General features: G+C 48.2%; 1 protein-coding gene across 1 annotated transcript; it reads right to left on the bottom strand.

The window, feature by feature from the left end:
• Positions 1–1,639: 1,639 nt before the first annotated feature.
• On the bottom strand, positions 1,640–24,108 carry Anapc7 (anaphase promoting complex subunit 7). The gene is made up of 11 exons (NM_019805.4): positions 23,874–24,108; positions 18,235–18,421; positions 16,947–17,066; positions 13,700–13,811; positions 13,015–13,168; positions 10,891–11,033; positions 8,306–8,423; positions 7,037–7,233; positions 6,242–6,466; positions 5,112–5,262; positions 1,640–2,748 (listed from the first exon to the last, which is right to left on the bottom strand). The coding sequence occupies exons 1-11, from the start codon at positions 23,972–23,974 to the stop codon at positions 2,559–2,561; spliced, it is 1,698 nt and encodes a 565-aa protein (NP_062779.3). The 5' UTR covers positions 23,975–24,108; the 3' UTR covers positions 1,640–2,558.
• Between the last annotated feature and the right edge of the window lie 212 nt (positions 24,109–24,320).

Here is a 24,320-nt window from a genome sequence, read left to right as displayed (position 1 = left end):
GAGTTTGTAGTGACTGTGCTGGATTTATGCTGGCAGCTTAACAGTGTGACACTACCGGCCGGAGATGGCCCCAGGTGAGCTGGGTTTAAGCTGTAAAACCCAGAGACCACAGGTGAGGCCAGTTAAGGCCCATTTTCTCCACTCACAAAGGTCTACAGGGTGGCGCTCCAGGGCCTCTCTGGGCTCAGGCTCAAGTCCAGTCAGCTTGCCAACAACAGGAAGTTGGGCAGAGTGAAAATGCTCATTCCGCAGTCCAGGGTCCCAAACCTCAAAGTCTGTGGTGCTGAGAACCAGGGTCTAAGTGTGAGGGTAGCTAGACAGGGCAGAAACTGAAGCTGGTTCCGTGTTCCCAAGGCAGGCTCAGAAACAGGTATGTGGCTACCACGGGTCCTGCGGATGGACCACACATACCAGACCCCAACGCCCAGCAGGGACTGAGCAGTGGGGAGAAGCCCATGGGAAGGGCGGGGCTGTAGATCCCACCAGTGAAGATTCGCTGCAGGCATCATACCAATGGTATCTGTTAGGGTTTTACTAAGAATGGGCCCCCACAGGCTCGTGGGGGTGGGGTGTGGTTTTGTTTTGTTTTCTTCCAAGACAGAGTTTCTCTGTGTAGCCCCCTGGCTGCCTCGAACTCAGAAATCCACCAGCCTCTGCCTCCCATGTGCTGGGATTAAAGGTGTGCGCCACCACGGCCGGCCCAGGCTCGTGTATTTAATGCTTTAGCTCCCGGGGAATGGCACTATTTGGAAGGACTGAATGGGTGTAGCCTTGTTGGAGGAAACCCATGCTGGGCCCAAGCTCACTCTGCCTATGGATCAGGATAGAGTTCTTCAGAACTGCTGGTCTACACAGCAAGAAAAACATAGGATAAATAAATGAGTCAAGCCTCACGAACCTGCCTGCGAGCCGCACACTACCTGCCATGATAATCATGGACTGAACCTGACTGTCAGCAAGCCCCCAATTAAACACTTGCCATGCTCACGGTGTCTCTTCACACCAACAGTGGCTGTGAGTGTCAGAGCGCTGTGCCGGGCTCTCGTGCTTGCAGAGTCCTAAGCCCCAGAGTCAGAGGCTGCAGACAGCATTCAGAGCGGCTGCCTTCACACTCTAGGTGGGAGCACTGTCCTCACCCCAACTATGACACACTAAAGCCTCAAGGTCCCTGTGGCCCTCGTGCATGTTAAAGGACACCCCCACTCAGGTTACCCTGGTCTCCTAGAACAATGTTCAAGTGGATAGCCACGGGGCTCCCAAACCACATGGCCACTGTGCTTTCATCTCTGTTTAAGGCACACTGAGGGGTGGCTGGTGCTGCTGGAATGGAGGGGTCACACTGGCCTAAAGGCTCCCAGTAGCAATGGAGGACACGGAGGAAGGGGAGGAATCCCAGCACACTGAAGGGAGAGGGGGATCCATCTCGACCGGTGGGAATTCAGCCAGCCATGAAGACAGGAGGGTGGACTGGGTTCAATTTGTGGCTGAAGGGGTCTTGCCGTCTCTCTCAGCACTGACTGGTCAGTGGGGCTCCTGGTGAGGCCAAGCCAGGAAAAGCCCCACCCACATGCTGCCTAGGGAGCCTCAGAGATGGCTTGGGACAGCTAGCGTGCAGAGGCTGAAGCTCACACTGGTACACTTTGCGGAGACCTCGTCCATTTATCATGTATCTTAGGACAAGTCTTGCTATGCAGCCCAGCACATCTCAACTGTCATGCCTCTGCCTCTCAAGTGCAGGCTTCCAGAACGTGTCTCCACCAGACAGACCACCCTGTCCCACTTCTTACTGCGCTGACAGTGTTCTGATTATTCACAATGAATCAACCTCTCACATTCCTAGCACCTTGATCTGCATCTTGAAAGGCATCACACGCGAGATGCAGATGCAGGACGGAGGGCGAGTCGACCTGCTCCCAGGTGCTGAGGAATAATGCAGGCAGATGCTGAAGGCATCTCAGTGAAGAGCCAGGCTGGTTCATGTGACAGGCTCGGGGCTCGGCCGCCCAGCACATGGGAGAAGACAGTATATTTATATCAAACTGTCTAGGCCCACATGGCTGCCTCTGACAAGGCGATAAAAGGAAGAGTCTCAAAGGGTGTCATGTGCCACCACACTGAACAGTTTATTAGGTGAGCCTGTCCTGTGTGTGGCCATCATCTGCTCCTCAGATCTGCCCACTGGGGCCAAGTGCTGCTCTGCAGTCCGTGAAGCACGGTACCCGCATCCGGACCATCATGACTATAGGGAGTGTGGCAGGGAGGACCCTGACTCCCAGGAACCAGATTCCCTCTGGCAGGACCACCCAGGTGCATGTGCCCTTAAGAGGATGGCTCAGTTCTGTGTACCCGTCATAAAGAGAAAAAGGCATCGTCCACTGGGTACGTCAGAACCATCCATAATGGTGAGTCTGCAGCTTGGAACTCGCTCAGTCCTCAGCAAAGCAGACAGGTAGACACCAGTCCCGACTACTACTTGGAAACAGGCAGGGAGCCCTGCTGTGAGCACACTTCCGACAGCATCTGTCACTCTCGGAACACCAGGCGCTGCCACTGTGCCTTCACTGCATGCCGAACCACTGCTCCTGGTCTGCCCACTGGGCTGCCTCACTGTCGCTGCCCTCCAGGTCCCCTTCTTCCCCACTCCCCTCCATGTCGTCCACATCTTCCTCCTGAGTGGCATCCGTGGGACTCTCCTCCTTCTCCATCTTCTGCATCCCCTCGAGAGACTTCTGGTCATTGGGGTCCAAACTAAGGAACAACAAAACAGAGGAGAGGCTGAGCCTGCCCTGTTTCTTGGGACTGTCACTGCGCTGGTTCAGCAGTGAGATGACTAGGTCAGAGATGCTGCAAACTGTGGCGTCCATGGCTGGATCCAGGGAGTCCATCAGAGACGAAACGGGACATTGTTCTACGTTTTACAATTTTTAAATGAAGGGGCCGGAGAGGTGGCTCAGTGATTAAGAGCATTTGTTGCTGGGTTCAGTTCCCAGTACCCATATGGTGACTCATGACTGCCTGTGACTCCAGTTCCCAAGTATCTGATGCCCTCCTCTGGCCTCTCTGGGCACCAGGCACACACATGATTCACAGACATACATGCAGGCAAAACACTCATCTACATAAAATGTATTTTAATAAACAATTCATTTAAAAAATGGCAATTAAAGATTCTAACTTCACTAGCACTCTGCTGGAGGCAGTGGCCAGTCAGGAAAGAGTAGAGGGACTAACAGGAGGCCTGGTGCTCACAGCCAGGCACAGAACACAGCCCAGCACATGCAGGAGGGAACCAGGATCAGAACACCAAGGCCAGCCTCAGGTACATGATGAATACATGCAGCCTGCCTCAGGCAAGCTGTTCTTCCGGGTGTGACACTGTTTCACATTCTACCATGAACTGTGGGTAACTACAGCCATCAGTCCTGTACACAGGTACACAGGACAGATTCTAAGTCCTGAGGACAGAGCCAGGACCAAAGCATCCTCATTAGTAGCAACCCCACAAAGCCCAGCGTCCCAGAATCCTCACTGATTTGGCTCCTAAGAAATCTTTAAAAGGGAAAACAAGGTCCTGGAAAGGAATGCTCAGGCCTCGCCCACGCCGGGCAGGAGCTCCGCGCCACTGAAGCAACTTCAGGATCACAGCCTCTCCCTCTGCCCAGGCAGTCGGGTCAGCAAGCGTCCCTCAGGAAACTTGCTGCCTGGTTTCTCGTGCCAGGCCATGCTGCATCCTGTCCTATGCACAGACACAGTGGAGTCTGTGACATCTCTTCTTTACCCAAACCTTCCACAAAACTCTGCCTACACAGAGGCTTCCACCCTGTAGCCCGGCCCTGCAGACTGCTTGGAGGTTCTGAGTACTGAGTGCTCAAAAGCACTGCCTCAGCTATCTCCTGGACAAGAGAACGGACGCACGCGACACCTGATGAGGACAACTCCTTGCCTAAGACACACTCGCAAGTCTCAGAGAATCACTTCTAACTAAGCCACACCAATCCCTCTACTTATTACCTACTGCATACCAGGTCCAGCACCAAAAGCTTCCTACTGAATACGCTGGATCCTCGTCCAACCATTTATTTATCTTAAAAATTAAATTTATTGGGCTGGAGACATGGCTCAGCAGTTAAGAGTGCTGACTGCTCTCCCAGAGGTCCTGAGTTCAATTCCCAGCAACCACATGGTGGCTCACAACCATCTGTAATGGGATCTGACGCCCTCTTCTGGGGTGTCTGAAGATAGCTACAGTATATTCATATATGAAAAAATAAACAATTCTTTAAAAATTAACATTAAAACTTAACTGTATTGCTATTAGCGCATGTGCACGCACACACGTACGTTTGTCTGTGTAATGTGTAAGTCATGGCATGCATGCGAGGTCAGAGGGAAACCGTGGAGTCAGTTCTCTCCTGCAACCTTCACAGGGGCTCTGGGGATCCACTTGGGTCTCCAGGGTTATGTGGCAAGCACTATTACCTTCTCAATCTTTTTGGTTTTTGGTTTTTCGAGACAGAAATCTCTGTGTAGCCCTGGCTGTCCTGGAACTCACTCTGTAGACCAGGCTGGCCTCGAACTCAGAAACCTGCCTGCCTCTGCCTCTGCCTCTCAAGTGCTGGGATTAAAGGCGTGCACCACCACTGCCCGGCACATTCTGAATTTTGATACCCCTAATTAATGTCCAATGAAGAAGGTATAGACAAGGAAACTGGTTAGTATTTTGACCAAGATGACAGGTAAAAGCTGTATTCAAACTTCAGAATTTAAGTTTTTAATTACTATAGTAGACAGAAACACAGGAACATACTTAGCAATAGATTTTAAAAAGCAGACTGTAAAATCTCCACTAGACGTAACCCTCTGAAGCCATGGGGTGTGGGCAAGCACAGGAGAGCTGTACAGTCAGCCTGGGTGCTGCTCGGATGTGGGCTGGGGAAGAAGGATAACTCCGCTAATGTGCTTTAGGAAAATATGTCAGGAGTCATGAATTCACAAACACCTTCTCTCGTTACTATTCTCATCCTGCCTTCAACTGTGGGCACGCGTGTTTGCAGACCTGCCACACAGGCCCTGCCTCCTCTCTTTCCCTCCCGTGGAGGCCGAGCACCTACCTCAGTGCTATACTGTACTGGTCCATCGCTTCCTGGTACTCGTTCACAGCTACTAGGAAGTCCCCCAGGATCCGATGCAGGACACAGTCACTCTGGTTGGCCAGCGCATTTCTCAGCAGAGCAATTCCATCTTCATATTTCTGTTCCCTGCCTGGAGAAAGACAATCTTCACGCTCAGTAGTGCAGTCACACCCACTGTGACATGACAACTTTCTCAGAGATACCCTCAAAGGCGCTACAGGGCTTACAAGGGGCCTGTGCATGCGGTCTCTATTTCACTGGGAAATTGGCATGAGTACTGCATCTTTAAAAACCATGTGTTACATTAACTTATATGGAGGGGCAAGCATGCCACACACAGCACGTGGTGATGGTCAGAGGGCAATCTGTGGGAGCTGCCTGTCTTACCGTGTAGGTCTCAGGACTGACCTCGTCAGTCTTAGTGGCATCGTTACCCAAACCACTAAACCTGTTCCCTGAAACTTCAAAAAAATTTTTTCTTTTGCAGACAGGCTGACCGGGAACTCACTCTGTAGACAAGGTTGGCCTCAAATTCACAGATCTACCTGCCTCCCAAAGGCTGGGATTGAATGCGTGCACCACCATTGCCCAGCATATATATACTCTTAAACGTAACAAAAATAGAAAAGAAAAAAAAAGAATTCAATTTTATTCCCAAACCAGTGAAAGCACAGAGATTACCGTGGGTCAGAACAAACGCCCCCACCTCCTGTGATAGCCCATGCTGCCTCTGGACTCCGGATGCTAGCAAGAAGGCCAGTGGCCCTGCAGTAGAATCCCGAGCCAGAATACCCTCTTCATAGCATCATATAAACTTAGGAATGTGCCAGAAGCAAGAAGAACAAAACTCAGAGAATTCCCATGGCTCAGAACTAGTCAACTGACCGAAGGCTTCTGGACCAGACTAAACTAGTTCAAAAATAAAGTGAGATGAACACAACAACTACCAAGTGGTGTTAGCTGGTTTAAACCAACCCAAGCAGGTCTAAGCCACATCTGGCTGTGTAAAGCACTTTAGCAGGCTCAGAGCTGCTCGGTCATCTGTAAGCCTCAGGGAGAGGAGGATGCTGCGGGGGAAGGACAACAGAACATGCAAGTGTAGTACTCACTGAGCAGCTCTGCTTTCTTCACCACGGCCTTGACGTAGTCCGGCCTCTGCGCCAGGGCTTTATCTAACAGAGTTTTGGCTTTCTCCTGGGTCACTGGATCTTCCAGACACACGGTGGCTAACAGCGTAAGCGTCTGAGCGTTTGCACCCAGAGTTTTGTAAACATTGTTGGCCATCACCATTGCTTCTCGGATGCTGTTAGAAGCTAAGTAACACTCTATGAGACCTGAAACACAGAGAGCAGAGATGCCAGGCAGGATGGCTCACCAGCCCCTCCTGAGCTCTGCCCCAGGCTGCGCCCACTCCCGCAGCGCCTTCCTTCACTCTAGTGTTCTAAGGAGCTGTGAAGAATGACCCAGCAAGGCCCTCTAGCTATAAAAGCAGATTTTTCTTTTTCTTGACTTCAAATTTTTCTCTTCAACTTTGACCTCATCTTCCTGTTACGAGGCAGACTGCTGAGCTTATTGTTAATTCCTACGACGAGGTCTAGAGGGACAGGATCTTGGAAGAGCTATTTTAGTGTCAGTGACTCAGTCACCAAATGTCGCTAAACCTGGCACAGCTCTGCTGGGCTGCAGTGACATCCAGCCTCAAAAGAAATATTAACAATAAAAACTGTTTTAAAAAGCAGCTCAGCTGCCCAGGCTGGAGAAACTCAGAGTTCCGTGTCACAGCTGCTGCTTTCCCCAGCTGCCCTGCCTCTAACACAGCACAGCACCAGCAAACTCTGACCAACACCACTGCCATCTGGGCGCAGCTGTCAGGCCGACACCGCATCGGCAGGTCCCCGGCTTACCTTCGTAACAGTCCAAGCGACAAGGCGCAAGCCTGATGGCCTCCCGAAAGTGTATGATGGCTTCCTGGACCCTCCCCATGTTCCTAAGCGCCGCCCCCTTGAGTAACAGAGCCTGGACGCTGTTGCTGTTCAGCTGGATGGCCTTGGCACCTAAGTACAGGGCCCGAGAGTAGCGCTTGCTATAGAAGCTGTGGCATCTGGGGAAAAAAAAACCACAAGTTCTCTGAGAGAAGCCTCTGAAGAAGGCTTAACACCAGACTATAGAGAATTTCTGAATCCTAGCACTTGGGAAGCCGACAAACTGTCTTTAAAAACAAACTAGGGCTGGTGAGATGGCGCAACAGGTAAGAGCACCGACTGCTCTTCGAAGGTCCTGAGTTCAATTCCCAGCAACCACATAACCATCATAACCATTGGAACGAGATCTGACTCCCTCTTCTGGAGTGTCTGAAGACAGCTACAGTGTACTTATGTATAATAAATCTTTAAAAAACAAACAAAAAAGCTGTCCAAGGTGCTTGCAGGCAAGCCTAGTACTTCCTAAGACCTACACTGCTCTTGCTAATTGTTCTATGACTTCCAAATATGTGTGTCAGGTACTGTGGCTCTGTGCTGGTGCGCCTCATCCCTGCCCCCAGAGGCACTGGCATTGTCTCTGCTCCTGTGCCCAAGAAGTTACTGATGTTGGCCGGTATAGATGACTGCTACACTTCAGCCAGAGGCTGCACTGCCACCCTGGGCAACTTTGCCAAGGCCTCCTTTGATGCCACCTCTAAGACCTACAGTTACCTAACCCCCAACCTCTGGAAAGAGACTTGTGTTCACCAAGTCTCCTTATCAGGAATCCACTGATCATCTTGTGAAAACCCACAGCAGTCTCTCTTCAAAGGACCCAGGCTCCAGCTGTGGCTATCAATTAAGAGTTTTTATACAGCCGGGCAGTGATGCGCACACCTTTAATCCCAGCACTTGGGAGGCAGAGGCAGGTGGATCTCTGAGTTCAAGGCCAGCCTGGTCTACAGAGTGAGTTCCAGGACAGCCAGGGCTACACAGAGAAACCCTGTCTAGAAAAAAAAACAAAACAACAACAAAAAAGTCTGTATACATGATCACAATTACAAATTATGCTTACAGCTACAAGCCAGAGATCAGTAAAGAAGCAAAACAAAACAAACATAAGCTAACCAAAAATTAACTGATATTCTCTTTAAAGAATCTCTTTTCAAAACCCCTATTAAAAATGGGGAGAAAGGAGAGTGAACCCCATACCCGGAGACCACCCAGGGCTCTGCATGCTGATCAGAAATGTTGAAGAGGCGGCAGCCAAGGTTCTCCACATCCTCCAGCCGCCCTTCTCGTGCCAGGAGGTAGCCGTAAACATCCATCCCTGAAAGAAAGGACACGGTAAGAGGCTTTTCTAGCAAAGCAGGAAACAGGCCTCAGAAAAGGCAAAGAAGAGCCAGAGAAAATGGTTCAGAGGTAAGAATTCTTCTTCTGGCAGAGGCCTGGGTTCAGTTCCCAGCACCCACGCAGTGGTGGCTCACAACCACGTGTATCTCTAGTTCCAGGCCAAGTGACCTCCTCTTCCGACCTCTGAGGGCATGAACTCACATGGTGCACATACTTACATAAAAGCATACCACTCACACAAAAAACTAAAGAAAAAGTCAGAGAAGGACCTGGGAAATGGCTGTGGGTAAAGAAGACTGTCCCCAAGCTGGAGGAAGCAATGTTTAGTCACCAGGACCCACATGGAACAGACAAACCACTTCCAAAATCTGACCTATGACCTACTATGCACACACATATAACTTAATTTTCAAAATTAAATAAATGTGTGGAGATGCAGCTCAATTGGTAGGGTGCTTACCCAGTATGCAACAGCTCAGGGCTCAACCCCTAGCACCACATAAACTGGATGGTGGCATGGGCTAACAGTCCTAGCATTTGGGAGTTGGAAGCAGGAAGACCAGAAGTTCAGGGTCAAGCTCAGCTACACAGGGAGCCTGAGGCAGGCTGGGCTGCACGACACCTTGTCTCTTAAGTGACTGAATGAACGGCAAAACCATCCAAAACAAGAAAGGCCCTCTTCTGGCCTCTGAGGGCTTCTGCACACACATGCTGAACATAAACTTGCAAGAGTACACCGCACACACATAAAAGAATGGGAGGCAGGCAAAGGAGCAGCAGGTGCTGTGTCACAACTCAGAACACCAGTCATGTCAAGAACCATCTGTCCCTAAGCCTGCAGTGTAGTCAACAGCAGCCCAGAAAAGCCAGCACATAAATGAGCCCCCAGCCCTCAGTACAAGCTTACTATGCTAAGAATGCCCAGTCTCAAAAATAGATGGCCTATGCCCCCAAATGCTGTAGCTCCATTCTAAAATGCCAGTCCTCGCATTACTCTCCCCAAGCCCCTTCCACTCCTCCCTCATGGTTTATGAGGCCCCACACTGGCTCTCATGCACCTCTTCCTACCACTCTCCTTCCTCTCCATCCCTTCAAATCCCCATTACTCTCAGAGCAAGTTCATAGCCACACTCCTGCTCGCCTGGGCCCGGGTATGAACATCCAACACCAAGCTACCAATGCCACCAAGCTTGTATTCCTAAAACACTAAATTATTGTTTTCCTCTCTCTCTGTCTTTCTTCTTCCTCTTCTTTTGTTTGTTGTTGTTGTTGTTTCCAGACAGAGGTTCTCTGTGTAGCCGTGGCTATCCTGGAACTCACTCTGTAGACCAGCCTGACCTCAGAGCCCTGAGTGCTGGGACACCACGCCCTGGTCTGTTTCTTTAGTCTGGGTCTTCAGTGGTAGGTTGAGCTGAGCCTTTGACTCCTTTTTCCACCTCCCAAGTGCTGAGATCACAAGTGGGGTTGGACAGCTTGGAAAGAGGAATACACGCCAGAGGAGAACTTGTACAAACAAACACTCTAGATCTATTCCCACACTCAGTCACCCTTCTTGTTTGTTTGAGTCAGGGTTTCCCTGTGTAGCTAACCTCGCTCTCACAAGCCTGCTTCAGCCTGTTAGAATTATTGGTAACTTACTCTTTAGAATCTAAAGCCTGTTTATTATCCCGAGGCGCATTTTTCTGGTGACCTCTGTTGAGTCTTTACAAATTTCACTCACTGGCCCCACCGGCTTCTCAAGCCCCTGTGCCTTGTGCCTTCACTCCGCCCTGATGACACGGTAGGCACCTTCCCTCCCTCTATAGCCACTCCCCTGCTTCCTCAACATCATACAAGGACACAGTAAAACCAAAGCTCCTAGAAGGACATTAGGGTTCTCAGATGCCATAAGTCAGCCACATCACACATGTATTAACTCGCAGGGAGGTGGAGATGCCACAAAGGCCCTTACAAGAAGGCTAAGCAATGGTCTGTGAAGAGAAAACAGCCACTCAGAACAGAATTACCTAAGTGTTAAAAAGCCATGCCAGGATAGGAGAAAGAACCACTACAGGAAGCCTTACAAAAGCGGCTTGGAAACCAGGAGCAGAGATGAGCATGGTAGTACATACCTGTGAGCCAGGCACTTGGGAGGTGAAAACAGAATCAAGAAATCAAAGCCAAGTTCAAGGCTAACCTGCGCTACATGGACTATGTCTTCAAAAAAAAAAAGCGCGGGGGGGGGGGGGGGGGGGGCTCAGCAGCCAAGAGCATGCACTGTTCTTTGTAGATCCCCACATCAGAAGGGTCATAATTCTGACCCCTGGGAAACAAACATAACGCCTCTGACTTCCAAGAGCACCTGTCCTCACCTGTATGCGTACAAACACACACACACACACACACACACACACACACACACACACACAAAGCCTAAAAACAGTAACACACTCAGTCGGACTCACCTCTTATCAAGTAGGGATCCAGCATCTGGGCCTGCTCAAACTTGAGGACAGAGTTCTTGCTGTCCCCTGCTCTGAAGTACAGGTCGGCCAGGCTCCCCAGCAGGTCCACGTTGTCTCGCAGTAATGATTTTTTCTCTAGTGAACTTAAAAGATAAATACTAACCCTTAGACTCTGTTACAATCTGTTTTTAATCATTCCATCTGGGGGTGGGCTTACAGATGACATACTTTTCTATATGGGTGAAATTTTTGATAAAAAGGCTTGGGGGGGGGGGTGATTTTTGAAGTAGGGTCGCACTAAATTCCCCAGGTTAGCCTTGAACTCACGATCCTCCTACCTCCTCCTCCAAGTCCTGACAGTACACACAGGCACTACAACTCCTAACTATAATAGTAATAATTAAAGGAAGGAAACGTCAGTAAGGCAGTGAGCTGCCTCAGCAGGTTAAGAGCAGCACTTGCCACCAGGCCTGATGATCTGAGTTTGACCCTGGAACCTCTGTGGTGGAAGAGAACCGACACCTCCAAGTTGTCCTCTGACCTCCACACAAGCACGTGTGCCCACATACAACAAATAAACACAAATCTAATTTTTAAAACTTTTTTTTCCCCTGAGACAGGGTTTCTCTGTGCAGCCCTGGCTGTCCTGGAACTCACTCTGTAGACCAGGCTGGCCTCGAACTCAGAAATCCGCCTGCCTCTGCCTCCCGAGTGCTGGGATTAAAGGCATGCCTGGCCTAAAACTTTTTAAAGGACTGAGGTACAATGGACCTTAACCTCAGCTTTAAAGTCACACAGGGGTCTGGAAGAAGGCTCAGCAGTGAGAGCATCGTATGTCCCTGCAAAGGGGCCAGATCCATTTCCTAGCACTAGCAGAGCAGCTTACGGGTGACCGTGACTTCAGCTCAGAGAAGCTGACGCCCTCTCCTGGCCTCTGTTCACTATGCATGCACATGCCATGCAAACTACATGCAGACAGACAACCATCTATATACATGAAAGGAAATAAAATACTTAAAAGTCATATAATGATACTTTATATGCACATATCTCAAATATATCACTTAATATCTATAAAAACCTCTGTGGTTATAATTTTCTTTTTTGGAGACAGGGTTTCACTAAAGAGCCCTGGCAGGCCTGCCTCAGTCTCTTGAGCACTGAGGTTAAAAGTGCTCACTACCACAACAGCACGGTTATAATTTTTTAAACAAAAATGACTTTTAATACAGCATTCACTAGTGATAGCTACTTGTGACAAATAGGTAGGCAAGGAGGTACATGACAGATGACAGATAGGTAGGTGGGTAGTAGTTAGTTGATAGATAAATGATAGTTAGATGATAGATAGATAGATGCACACATGCATGCAGCCTTTGGTCCTAGAACTTTGTTTAAATAAATAAAAAGAAATCCCTAACTGCAAAGAGATCTAGCCTATGTCAGGTATACAGTAAACATGTCTACCAAGTCGAAAAGGCATGAACATGACACCCTCAGCAGTTTGCTCTTTTTTTTTTTAAAGACTTATTTATTACATGTAAGTACACTGTAGCTGTCTTCAAACACTCCAGAAAAGGGTGTCAAATCTCATTACAGATGGTTGTGAGCCATCATGTGGTTGCTGGGAATTGAACTCAGGACCTTTGGAAGAGCAGTCAGTGCTCTTACCGGCTGAGCCATCTCTCCAGCCCCCAGCAGTCTGCTCTTTAAGGAAGGCCATCTTCATATGAACAGTACAGAACTCAGTCCGGCTGTTCATTTTCACAGGTTCCAACAGTTTATTACATATGCAATCACTTAGTGCATTAGAAAAAAAACCTAACCCAAAGACAAATGCTGCAATGTCAAGCAGTAAGCAGCACCTAGCTTTTGTGTCACCAGCTATATCACACCTAGCTCTTCTGTGTCACCAGCTATATCACATCTCTAGATGAGGAAAGGGCTAAGATCCCTGGAGTCAGCCAGGCTTGGTGGCTCGTGCCTATAGTCCTAGCACTAGGGACACCTAGGCTGGAAGACTGAGGCAATTTCAAGGGCAACCTGGGTATGTAGTAAGATGTGACTTATCTCAGACTGTGCCTCCCACCAAAATAACCACTGAGTTGACACCTTGGCTCTCACCAGATGGTGTTGATTGCTCTCGAGTTGTCACCGGTGTGCACAAAAGCATACGCTTTAATCCACACGGACAGCCAGTCCAAGTTGGGCACAGTCTGGATCACATTCATCGTCATTGATGCCACCTCTGCGCCTTTCACAGACAGGGATAACAAACCTGGCCCCAAGAGCAAGAGAAACGTGAGGCACAGCACCCTCTTCCCACGGTGCAACCCCAGCAGCTACACAGCTGCCCTCCCTCCTCTAAGCAAGATACACACAACTCAAAGGTCAGCGCCTCAGGCATGCTCAAGCATTGCAGCCACTCAACTGTACCCTGTCCAAGACAGCGACTCCTCTAGTTCATAACCGACAGTGCTCAGAATGGTGTAAACTTACTCTATGCGCCATGAAGTCGGCTCAGTGGTGAAGAGCACTTGCTGGTCTTGCAGAGGATCCAAGTTTAATTCCCAGTACTCATGTCTACCACCATCCCCTAACTCCAGCTCTTGGGGCTCCAATGCCCCCCTCCAACCATTATGGCATTAGACACTACATACATACAGACATACAGACAAAACCCTCATTCACATTAACATAAAATTAAAATCTGAAAAAAAAACCCTGCTCTATCTAACCATAGTTGTGACTGAGAACCATCATCTAAGACTGCAAACACCCCAGGCACCAGGGAGAAAACTTTCTGTACCTAGAATGGCGTCAAGGGCCAAAGGGCACTGCCGCAGGACCTCCTTATAGCTTGTGACTGATGGGCGCTCCTGACCAGCCTTCTTGTACAGGTTTGCCAGCATCATGTTTATCTACACACACGAAACAGAGAACGGTAAAGCAAGAGTATCCGCACAGCAAACACTGCGCCGTGAGCGCGCGCTCATTTGATGCCCGACTACTATTCTACTTTCTAGCAGAAAAACCAACCCACAGCCCTGTGCAAATAAAGACCGGCTCCTTAAAACAAAGTACTATTATCCTTGTTTTTCTTAGCCATGTGATCCTCGCAAAACACCTCCTAATATCTGACCCAAAGATGCTGCCTCTGGGACATTGAGAAATGTTCCATAATTTTAGATACCTTGATTCAAGCAGATATATTTTAAGGATTTCTTTGATTTGTTTTTGAGACGGGGTGGGGGTGTTAGTGTGTAGACCAGGCTAGCCTGGAACTCATAAAGATCCAACTGCTTCTGCCTCCTAAGAGCTGGGATTAAAGGCATGTGTCACCAAAGGTTTTTTTTTTTTTCCAGACAGGGTCTTCTCTGTGTAGCCTCAGCTGTTGTGGAACTTGCTCTGTACACCAGGCTGGCCTCGAGATCCACCTGCCCTGCCTTTAAGTGTCAGGATTAAAGGTGTGCACCACTACCTCTAGCCAAGATTTACCGCTTACTACCTGACCTAAATGCTGGAAACTGAACTCAGATCTTCTGAAAGACTTGTGTATGTTCCTAACTGCTGAGCCATCTCTCCAGCCCAAGCAGAGGTCAATACTATTGCATAACAAAGTGAAGAAAATCTTTTAGTTTAGTTTATGTGCATAAATGTGTGTGTCTGCGCGCGCATGTGGAGGCTAGCAGAGGCGGAGGAGTCCCTGGAGCTGGAGTTACAGGTGGGTGCGAGCTGCTGATGTGGGTGTTGGGTTTCAAACTCTGGCCCCAGAAGAAGAAAAAACTTTTAACTCCTGAGCCATCTCTCAAGCTCCTCTTTTGTTTTTGGTTTTATGAGACAAGCTCTCGTGCAGCTCAAGCTGGCCTCAAACGCACTGCATACCTGAGGATGACGACCTTGAATTGCTGACCTTCGTGAATCACCTCTACATCCCAAGTGCAGGATACAGGCATGTAGCATTACATTATCTGGCTGGTTCTTAGCTCGGCCTGGCCTGGAACTTACTATGTAGATCAAGGGTAGCCTCAAACTTACAGCAATCCTCAGACTCAGCTTCCTAAGTGCTGGGAATGAGCCATACGACAGTGTGTGTGAGCCACAACGCCCAACTTACACTGCGGGGCATAGCCATTTAAGAATCAGTTGAAATTAAAATACCTGGCTTCCGACAAACCAGTAGCTGGAATTTGGCCCATCTAATACTTCAACTCTGACTCACCAGAGCTGTCGACTCACCAAACTGAGACAAAAATCAAACTCAAAATGACCTCCAAATGTAACAATGACTCAAATAGAAACTACACTATTTAAATCCAGTGAGATAAGACATCCGCATTTCAGTAAAATTTAAATAACTTTTTATTGTTGGCAGATCAAGAAGCCTGCTTCCGTCTCCTGGGTGCTGGGATTAAAGGCGTGAACCACCACCTGGCAAGAAACCTTTCTTTAAATAAACGCAATTGTATCCCAGGTATGGTGGAACATGTCTATAATCCCAACAATGAGGAGGCAGGCTCAGGATGTCACAACAAGTTCAAGGCTAACTCGGGCTATGTATTGAGAACCTAGCCTCAGAAACCCCACACCTGGGAAGTTAGAGATGGCTCAGTGGCTGAGAGCTCTTGCTGCTCTTACAAAGGGCCCAGTTTCTAAGTATCCAATGCCCTCTTGTTATTTTTGTGGGCACCAGGCACAAACATGGTGCATATATATGCATACATGCATATAGGCAGGCAAAATACCCAAACAGGTAAATTTTTTTTAATTTAAAACATAAATCTCTCGAGGAAAATACCTAATTAAAAAAAAAAGTAGGTTAAAAAAAAAAGAATACACTAAGCCTGAATCCAAAAATAAATAAATAAATAAATAAATCTTTAAGGGGCTAAAGAGATAGCTTAGTGGTTAAGAGCACTAGCTGCTCTTCCAGAGGACTTAGGTTCAGTTCACAACATCCAATCAGGTGACTTGAATGACCTTTTTAACTCCAAGGAATCCACTGCCTCTGGACTCTAAGGCTAAGTAAGAAACAGCTGGTCCTGGTGGTGCAATCCCAGTTACTAGATAGGCTGGGGTAGGAAGAGTCAAAGCCCAAGGCATTCTGGGTTATTCAGGGTGGTGTTCTGAATAGGAATGCCCCCCCCCCATAGTCTCTTGTGTTTGAATGCTTGACCCGTAGGGAGTGGCACTATTAGAAGGTGGTGGTGGCTTACACCTTTAATCCCAGCACTTGGGAGGCAGAGGCAGGCGGGTTTCTGAGTTCAATGCCAGCCTGGTGTACAGAGTGAGTTCCAGGACAGCCAGGGCTACACAGAGAAACCCTGTCTCGTAAAACCAAACCAAACAAATTTTAAAAAAGGTGTGACCTTGCTGGGGTGGGTGTGGTTTTGTTGGAGGAAGTGTGTCACAGTGGGGTTGGGCTTTGAGGTCTATGCTCAGGCTTCAGTGTGGCACACAGTCTCCTCCTGCTGCCTGTGCAGAACTCTCAGCTCCTTCTGTGGCACCATGTTTCCCCAGACACTGCCATGTTTCCTACTATGATAAAATGGAGCAAAATTTTGAAACTGTAAGCCAACCCCAACTGAATGTTTTCCCACGGTGTCTCTTCACAGCAATAAACCCTAAGAAAACACACAATTTAAGGACAGCCTGAGTAAGTTGGTGAGCCCATGTCTCCAGGTGAAATTTTTAAATAAAAGGACAAGAGTCGAGGTTGCTGCTTAATGCCAGAGTACTTGCTGAGCACGCCTGAGACCCTAGGGTGGGTCTCTAGTACCACAAAACCTAACAGAACACTTCTGTCATTTGTCTGTTTTGAGATGGCCCTGACCTCCTGGTTTTCCTGCTTCTGCTTCCCAAGTGCTGGGATCACAGGTGAGTGTCGCTACACCTGGCTGAATTCTTATCTTAGGGTCCCTTAATGAAGTAAACTGCCATCTGTCTGAACCCTAACTCTACTGGGAAAAGTAAAGAGTTCAGACTTCCTGAAATGTGGAGGACAGAGATGATGGGGCAGGACCAACAGAAACTGGGATGAGGAACAGCGAGCTTACTTTGGGAGTTCTTTGTCTTGAAGGGATCCCATCGAGTACAGCAATGGCATCCTTGTCTAGCTTCAGCATTGTGTAACACTCAGCCATTTTGTATTTCACTTCAATTTCAGATGGAAGACACTACGAGTTAACAAAACACCTTTTGAAATATGATATCAACAACATGACAGTTTTTCAAAATAAAAAGAATAAGTCTTATAATCTTATAGCAATTCTGCTCCTAGATATACAATCAAGAAATGAGAATAAAGCCAGGCGTGGTGGTGCACGCCTTTAATCCCAGCACTCGGGAGGCTGAGGCAGGCGGATTTCTGAGTTCGAGGCCAGCCTGGTCTACAAAGTGAGCTCCAGGACAGCCAGGGCTATCCAGGCGTGGTGGTGCATGACTTTAATCCCAGCACTTGGGAGGCAGAGGCAGGTAGATCTCTGAGTTCAAGGCCAGCCTGGTCTACAGAGTGAGTTCCAGGACAGCCAGGGCTACACAGAGACAACCTGTCTCAAAAAAACAAAAAAAAAAAAGAAAGAAAAAAAAAGAAATGAGAATAAAACCCGGCAGTGGTGGCACACATGTTTAATTGTAGCACTCAGGAGGAAAAGGCAGGGGGATCTCTATGAGTTGGAGAGACCAAGCTCACCTAACCAGGACACAAAGCACCCCAGCAGCATCAGCTGTGAGGGACAGGAGAACCCCAGTATTCATTAATACAAAGATGAAAGAAAAGCAGCACTCGGGAACCATGGAATATCATGTGATAATAACAAAGAATATAGAACTGTTTCATTCTATAACCAACCAGCTCAGTGCTGAAACAAGTACTTCAATCTTGTCTCTTAGTATGTGCATACATACATATACATATACGTATACGCGCTGGAGATGGCTCAGCAGTTGAGAGCACTGGCTGCTCTTCCAGAGGTTCTGAGTTCAATTCCCAGCAACCACATGGTGGCTCACAACCATCTGGAATGGGATTTGATGCCCTCTTCTGGTGTGTCCGAAGATAGTGACAGTGTACTTAAATATATAAAACAAATAACGTACATTTCCTTTAACAAGTAAATAAATAAAAAAAAAACCCAAATAAATAAATCAATAAATATATACACATAGACAGTCACAGGCACGTCAGACGGTGGTGGCCACCCTTTCACGTGGCTCTCTGAATTTGAGGCTAGCCTGGTCTACTTCCAAGACAGCCAAAGCTACATAGAGAAACTCTGCCCCCCAAAAACACAATAAATGACTGACTGAGTGACTGACTGAGTGACTGAGTCTGCTCTTACTCACCTGACTCTGTGGAGTAGATGCAGAATTCCCAGTGGAAGGCCGCACTTTGGAAGTCTTACTTAAGGCTTTCTTCTGCTGTAAAGCCATGGCGTACTTACTCACAGCATTGCGGTACTCCTTATCGTGAAACAGAGAGTCTGCATGATACACCAAGAGCTGGTACTTCTGCGACGGGGAAAACAGCTCACTAGAACATAAAGGAAACAAGTCCTACATGGGTTATTTTGAAAATTAGAAAGAGCACCTTGGTGTACCTAAGCCTACCACAAAAACCTTCTATCACGCCAGCTTGCAAAAAAACATGAATACAGCCGGGCGTGGTGGTGCACACCTTTAATCCCAGCACTGAGGAGGCAGAGGCAGGCGGATTTCTGAGTTCAAGGCCAGCCTGGTCTACAAAGTGAGTTCCAGAGAAACCCTGTCTCGAAAAACCAAAAAGAAAAAAAAATATTCCTTAAATTTAAGTGGCTTAATGAGAGGCACAGCATTTGAACACCATGCAAATATGGCCAAAACATCTAAAACACTATCTTACTGTATTGTGGTTTTGTACAATGTGTGTTTTCTTACTACAGAAGCTAATGATACCTATAAATCAATACAATGAACAAATGGAGAACACAGGCTTTCCTTCCCATTTTTACATCCTTCCATCTTTTCTGGCTTTTTGAGACAGCAGCTCACCTGTAGTCCAGGTAGCCCTGAACTTACAGCAATCTTCCTGCTTCTGCCTTGGAAGTGATGGGTCACAGAATGGACCGCTATGCCTACTCAATAAGACCTCTTAATTTAGTACTGTTTTACATACACCTCTATTATCTTAGGTTAACATCAAATTTTATGGATAATATTGCCAAAGGATAGCAATAATTACAAAAAAGCTAGAGACTCTAGAAAGAAAATTTACCACTCTGAATTATTTCATTGAGAAACTCAACAAAACAGGCTCCTGCAAACTTCAAATACCAAAGAAAAAAGCCAGTAAGAGAACACAATTGGAAAGCCAGAATGGCAGAGTGATAACGGATTAGTCTATCTTAGAGTCATTACTGTGATTTATATGCGTATGTGCACAGGTGCACGCTGCTGCCCAGAAGAGAAGGTTGGACACACACCCCCCTAGGAACTTGACATGCATGCTAAGAAATTCAAGTCCCCTCAAGAGCAGCAAACACTCTTAACTATGGCGCCATTTCATCTCCCCAGGCCCTAAAGGCTCGTTCAATTCTACAGACACAAAGCAAGCTTGCCAGCACTAGAAGCACACTGTCACCTGGACTCTCAGGTGTCTAAAGTCACTGTGTGGGAATCCCATGCTTCAAACAGTCCTCTGCGCTCTCTCTCTATCTCTCTCTGTGTGTGTGTGTGTGTGTGTGTGTGTGCGCGATGGAGCCCAAAGCCTCACAAAGGCTAGGCAAGCCTATCACAGAACTTCAACCTCTAACCTCAAAAAGATGCAATAGTCCTTATAAGCAAGGTTAATGCCGAGACACTGCTTTATTTCCGTCCTGCATGGGGTACCAAGCCAAGGTCTCTGCATGTTAGGTAAGCAGTCCACCCACAGCTTATCGGCAACCCTGGTTACCACTCTTGTGTTTATACCTCCAGTCCCACTCCTTCCCAAATTAAGTAATGGTATATATTTTCCTCTGAAAGGTAAAGAACAGACTGAGACAAGGAAGTCTATAAAAAGGTACTTATTTCATGCTATTATTATTTTGTTTGGGCTTTTTGCTTGTTTCTTTGTTTGTTTGTTTGGAGTCAGGGTCTTACTGTATAGCTCTGGCTGTCCTGGAACTCACTCTATAGACCAGGCTGGCCTCAAACTCGGAGATCCACCTGCCTCTGCCTTCTGAGTGCTGGGATTAAAGGCGTGTGCCATCATGCCTGGCCCAAGTATTTTAAACACAGGGGAAGCCATATGTGGTGGTGTAGATCTTTAATTCACTGAGATTTGGGAGACAGAAGCAGGAAGATCTTTGAGTTCAAAGCCAACTTGGTCTACGTAGCCAGTTCCAGAACAGTTAAGACTATAGACACTGTCTCAAACAAACAAAATGGGAGACAATTTTTTTAAAAAACCAAACAACTAGGTACCACTACCAGGTAGGGTCATATATTCCTGCAATCCTAGCATATGGAAGCAGAGGTAGGAGGACCAGGCATTCAGAAAGCTATCCTTGGGGTCTGGAGAGATGGCTCAGAGGTTAAGAGCTCTGACTGCTCTTCCTGAGGTCCTGAGTTCAATTCCCAACTACCACATGATGGCTCACAACCATCTGTAATGAGATCTGATGTCTTCTGCTGGGGTGTCTGACGACAGCTACAGTGTACTTACATATAATAAATAACAAATCTTTAAAAAAAAAAAGAAAAAGCTATGCTTGGCTACATAATCAATCCAACATCAGCCTGAGTTATGACCCTCTCTCAAAAGGGAAGTTAGAGGGGCTCAGCAGTTAAGAGCACAGGAATTTTGCAGAGGATCCAAGTCTAAATTCCAGCACATACATCGGGCAGTTTACAGCTCTTTGTAACTCCAGCTTACACCTCCAAGGAATCTGATGCCCTCTTCTGGCCTCCAAATGCACCAGGCACATAAACATAAAAACCAAAGTAATTCCAAGTCTATTAGCAGTCAGTCCCGCAGTCAGTCCCTAATGTGACTTCATTTGGTAATCTATAGTACCTTCTTAAAAAATAAGCTGTATTATTATGTATGTGTACTTAGGAACCTGTGTACAGGTACATACAACAAAATCATTCAAAAGAGTCAAATGGGCCGGGCGTGGTGGCACACGCCTTTGATCCCAGCACTGGGGGGGTGGGGGGGTGGGGGGGCAGAGGCAGGTGGTTTTCTGAGTTTGAGGCCAGCCTGGTCTACAGAGTGAGTTCCAGGACACCCAGGGCTACACAGAGAAACCCTGTCTCGAAAAACCAAAAAAAAAAAAAAAAAAAAAAAAGTCAAATGGGATAGATGGAGTCCATAATCTCAGAACTTGAAGGTAGGAGCAGGAGGATCAGGGGTTCAAGGTCAGCCTCAGCTTCACGAAGACCGGTGTGCTGGCTCAATCATCATTTAATTCCGACACTGTGGAGTCAGAGGCAAGTGGATCTCTGAGTTCCAGGACGGCCAGGGCTACACAGTGAAGCTGTGAGGTGGGAAAAACAGAGGCAAGCAAAGTACTGCTTCCTCGGTTTTGAACCTGACCCAACCACCATCCTTCTCCAGAGAGCACTGCTTTTCATGTATCACTCCAGAGACACTACTCGCTCGGCAAGTATGTTACAGTGTGTCTTAGTCAGGGTTTCTATTCCTGCACAAACATCATGACCAAGAAGCAAGTTGGGGAGGAAAGGGTTTATTCGGCTTACACTTCCACACTGCGGTTCATCACCAAGGAAGTCAGGACTGGAACTTAAGCAGGTCAGGAAGCAGGAGCTGATGCAGAGGCCATGGAGGGATGTTCTTTACTGGCTTGCTTCCCCTGGCTTGCTCAGCCTGCTCTCTTATAGAACCCAAGACTACCAGCCCAGAGATGGTACCACCCCACAAGAGGCCCCCCCCACTTGATCACTCATTGAGGAAATGCCTTACAGCTGGATCTCATGGAGGCATTTCTTCAACTGAAGCTCCTTTCTCTGTGATAACTCCAGCCTGTGTCAAGTTGACACCCAAAACCAGCCAGTACACAATGACCATTTCCCGGGCAGAGCGATATCTTAGGTAACTGTAAAGGCTAGATCCAGCTGCAAGGCATTTTAGGTAAGAATTCTACCACTGAACTATGTTATCAGTCTTATTTTGTTTTTGGACAGTGTGTACACTGTCTCTTCAACAAATATCAAAACATAAAGGATGAAGGTCAGAACTTATCTGCTTCCTGTAGCTAAGAACTTGCCAATCTAACCTAACGTGGAAAAGCATGGGTTAGCCCAATTCAGTCTAACTAGAGGAGGACGCTCTATAGCGTTCAAACAGTGCTAGAACGTTGTCCCGACCCAAGAGTAAAGATTAGGGCATTATCCCCAACACAGGAAACCATTTGCTATGAAGCACCACTAAGATTCTGGGGAAAAGTCCTCAACATCAACACAGAAGGCTGACAGAGACCAGTGTCCCTCGTGTCACACTAAGAAGCTGGTGACCGGGCTGGTGAGATGGCTCAGTGGGTAAGAGCACCCGACTGCTCTTCCGAAGGTCCGAAGTTCAAATCCCAGCAACCACATGGTGGCTCACAACCACCCGTAATGAGATCTGATGCCCTCTTCTGGAGTGTCTGAAGACAGTTACAGTGTACTTACATATAATAAATAAAAATAAATAAATAAATAAAATCTTTAAAAAAAAAAAAAAAAAGAAGCTGGTGACCAAATGATGTGTGTGCCTAGTCGGTCCAAAGCACACTAATGAATTGGAGTGGGGGGTAGTGACTGAATTACAGGCCCCTCACAGCCCTTTGGCTGTCTCACTAGACTAGCCTCAGCCACGCCAAATGCAAATGTCTGCACGGAGTAGAAGGCTACTGTAATGTTCTTTGGAAGCACTAGACAGTGGTGGACTGAAATACAAACTATCTCCAATCATAGACAGATCCACTCGCTCCTCTATGTTCTCCAGGGTGTGATCTTGGTCGACCTACTGGACCTCCCTGTAATAAACACATTTCCTTAGCATTTTTTTTTGTTTTGTTTTGTTTTGAGACAAGGTTTCTCTGTGTAGCCCTGGCTGTCCTGGAACTCACTCTGTACACCAGGCTGGCCTCGAACTCAGAAATCCGCCTGCCTCTGCCTCCCAAGTGCTGGGACTAAAGGCATGCGCCACCACTGCCCGGCTCAGGCAGCGGTTCTAAAGTGAAGCCACCGGTGCCAATGCTTGCTCTGAGAGCGCTCGGGCAGGAGGAGAAATTAGAGAAAAGGAATGACTAGGTTGACTTGCGGAGCCACGTCGAAGAGTGAGCAATGATGGGGAAATTTTTAAGCAAGGCCCTTACAGGCAATTCAAGCCTACAACTGTCCCGGGCTTCCTTTGAGACGCAGTAAACCCGGCTAGATAGAACTGTCACTCCATCGGTAGTGTTTTGCCTAGCACGCCTGAAATCCCTGGTTCGATCCCCAAGGTCCACACGCACACTGAGAGCATGGTGGGGGTGTAAAACACCAGTTAACCCCCCCCCCCCAGCTTCTGGGAGGCGTAGGCAGGAGGGTAAGAAGGTCAAGGTCTTCCTTGACTACACACACACACACACACAGCCTGGGGCAGGCTAGCCTGGGCTACAGGAGACCCCTGTTTGTAAACACAACCACACAAAACCAGTCACTCCCCGGCGGCAATGTCGGGCCTTACATTAGACTGCCAGGGTTCCTTTTAAATTAAAAAAAGGCGCCACCGCGCCCGCCACCGATGCTCTCAGTCTCGGAAAGTGGGGTCCCCTCCCTCCGCTGGGGTGGCACCCCCACGGCTGACACTCGGTGGACTGGGTCCCCGGGACTCAGGGGACTTCGTCGTTCTGGAAGGAGCCAGAACTCCGAGGCCACCGAGGCCGGATCCCGCGCAGCCCTCCGCGGGACCACACCGTCCCCCCGCCACCGCCAACCCCGGCTCCCGGGACCGCCACCTCCCCGCCTCTCCAACTCACGGGTTGTTGTTACTCATGGTGAGCAGCAGGCTGCTGAGGAGCCGCACGTTGGAGTGCAGTCCCGCAGCCGCCATGTCCCGCACGTGGTCTATCACACTCATCCTGCCCGGCAACACCGTGGCCCCCGGCGACACCGCGGCACCGGCAGCGGCGGACAGAACTCCCGGGAACCGAGAGCAGAGGCTCGGGGAAAGTTCCAAAATGGAGACGGCGCCGGGGTCCTTCCGGTCCAGACGCGGCTCCGCCCCCCGAAGATGGAGGTAGCCACGGACGTGCCTGAGTAAAAAGAAGCAGCGGCGAAAGGGTTTTCTCCATCATCATCATCTTCAAAGCCATCCCAGTAGGAATCGTAGTTTTGCTGCGCTAAAGACAGCCTGAGAGGAATGGATGCCTCGCGGAGGCTAGTAACAATGCACAGGAGTTCATCCTAAACACAGCGGAGGCGGA

The sequence above is a fragment of the Mus musculus genome, chromosome 5 (genome assembly GCF_000001635.26).
Source record: "Mus musculus strain C57BL/6J chromosome 5, GRCm38.p6 C57BL/6J".
Lineage (NCBI taxonomy): Eukaryota > Metazoa > Chordata > Mammalia > Rodentia > Muridae > Mus > Mus musculus.
Note: the sequence above shows the minus strand (reverse complement) of the source record. Positions and strands in the feature narration are given on the sequence as shown.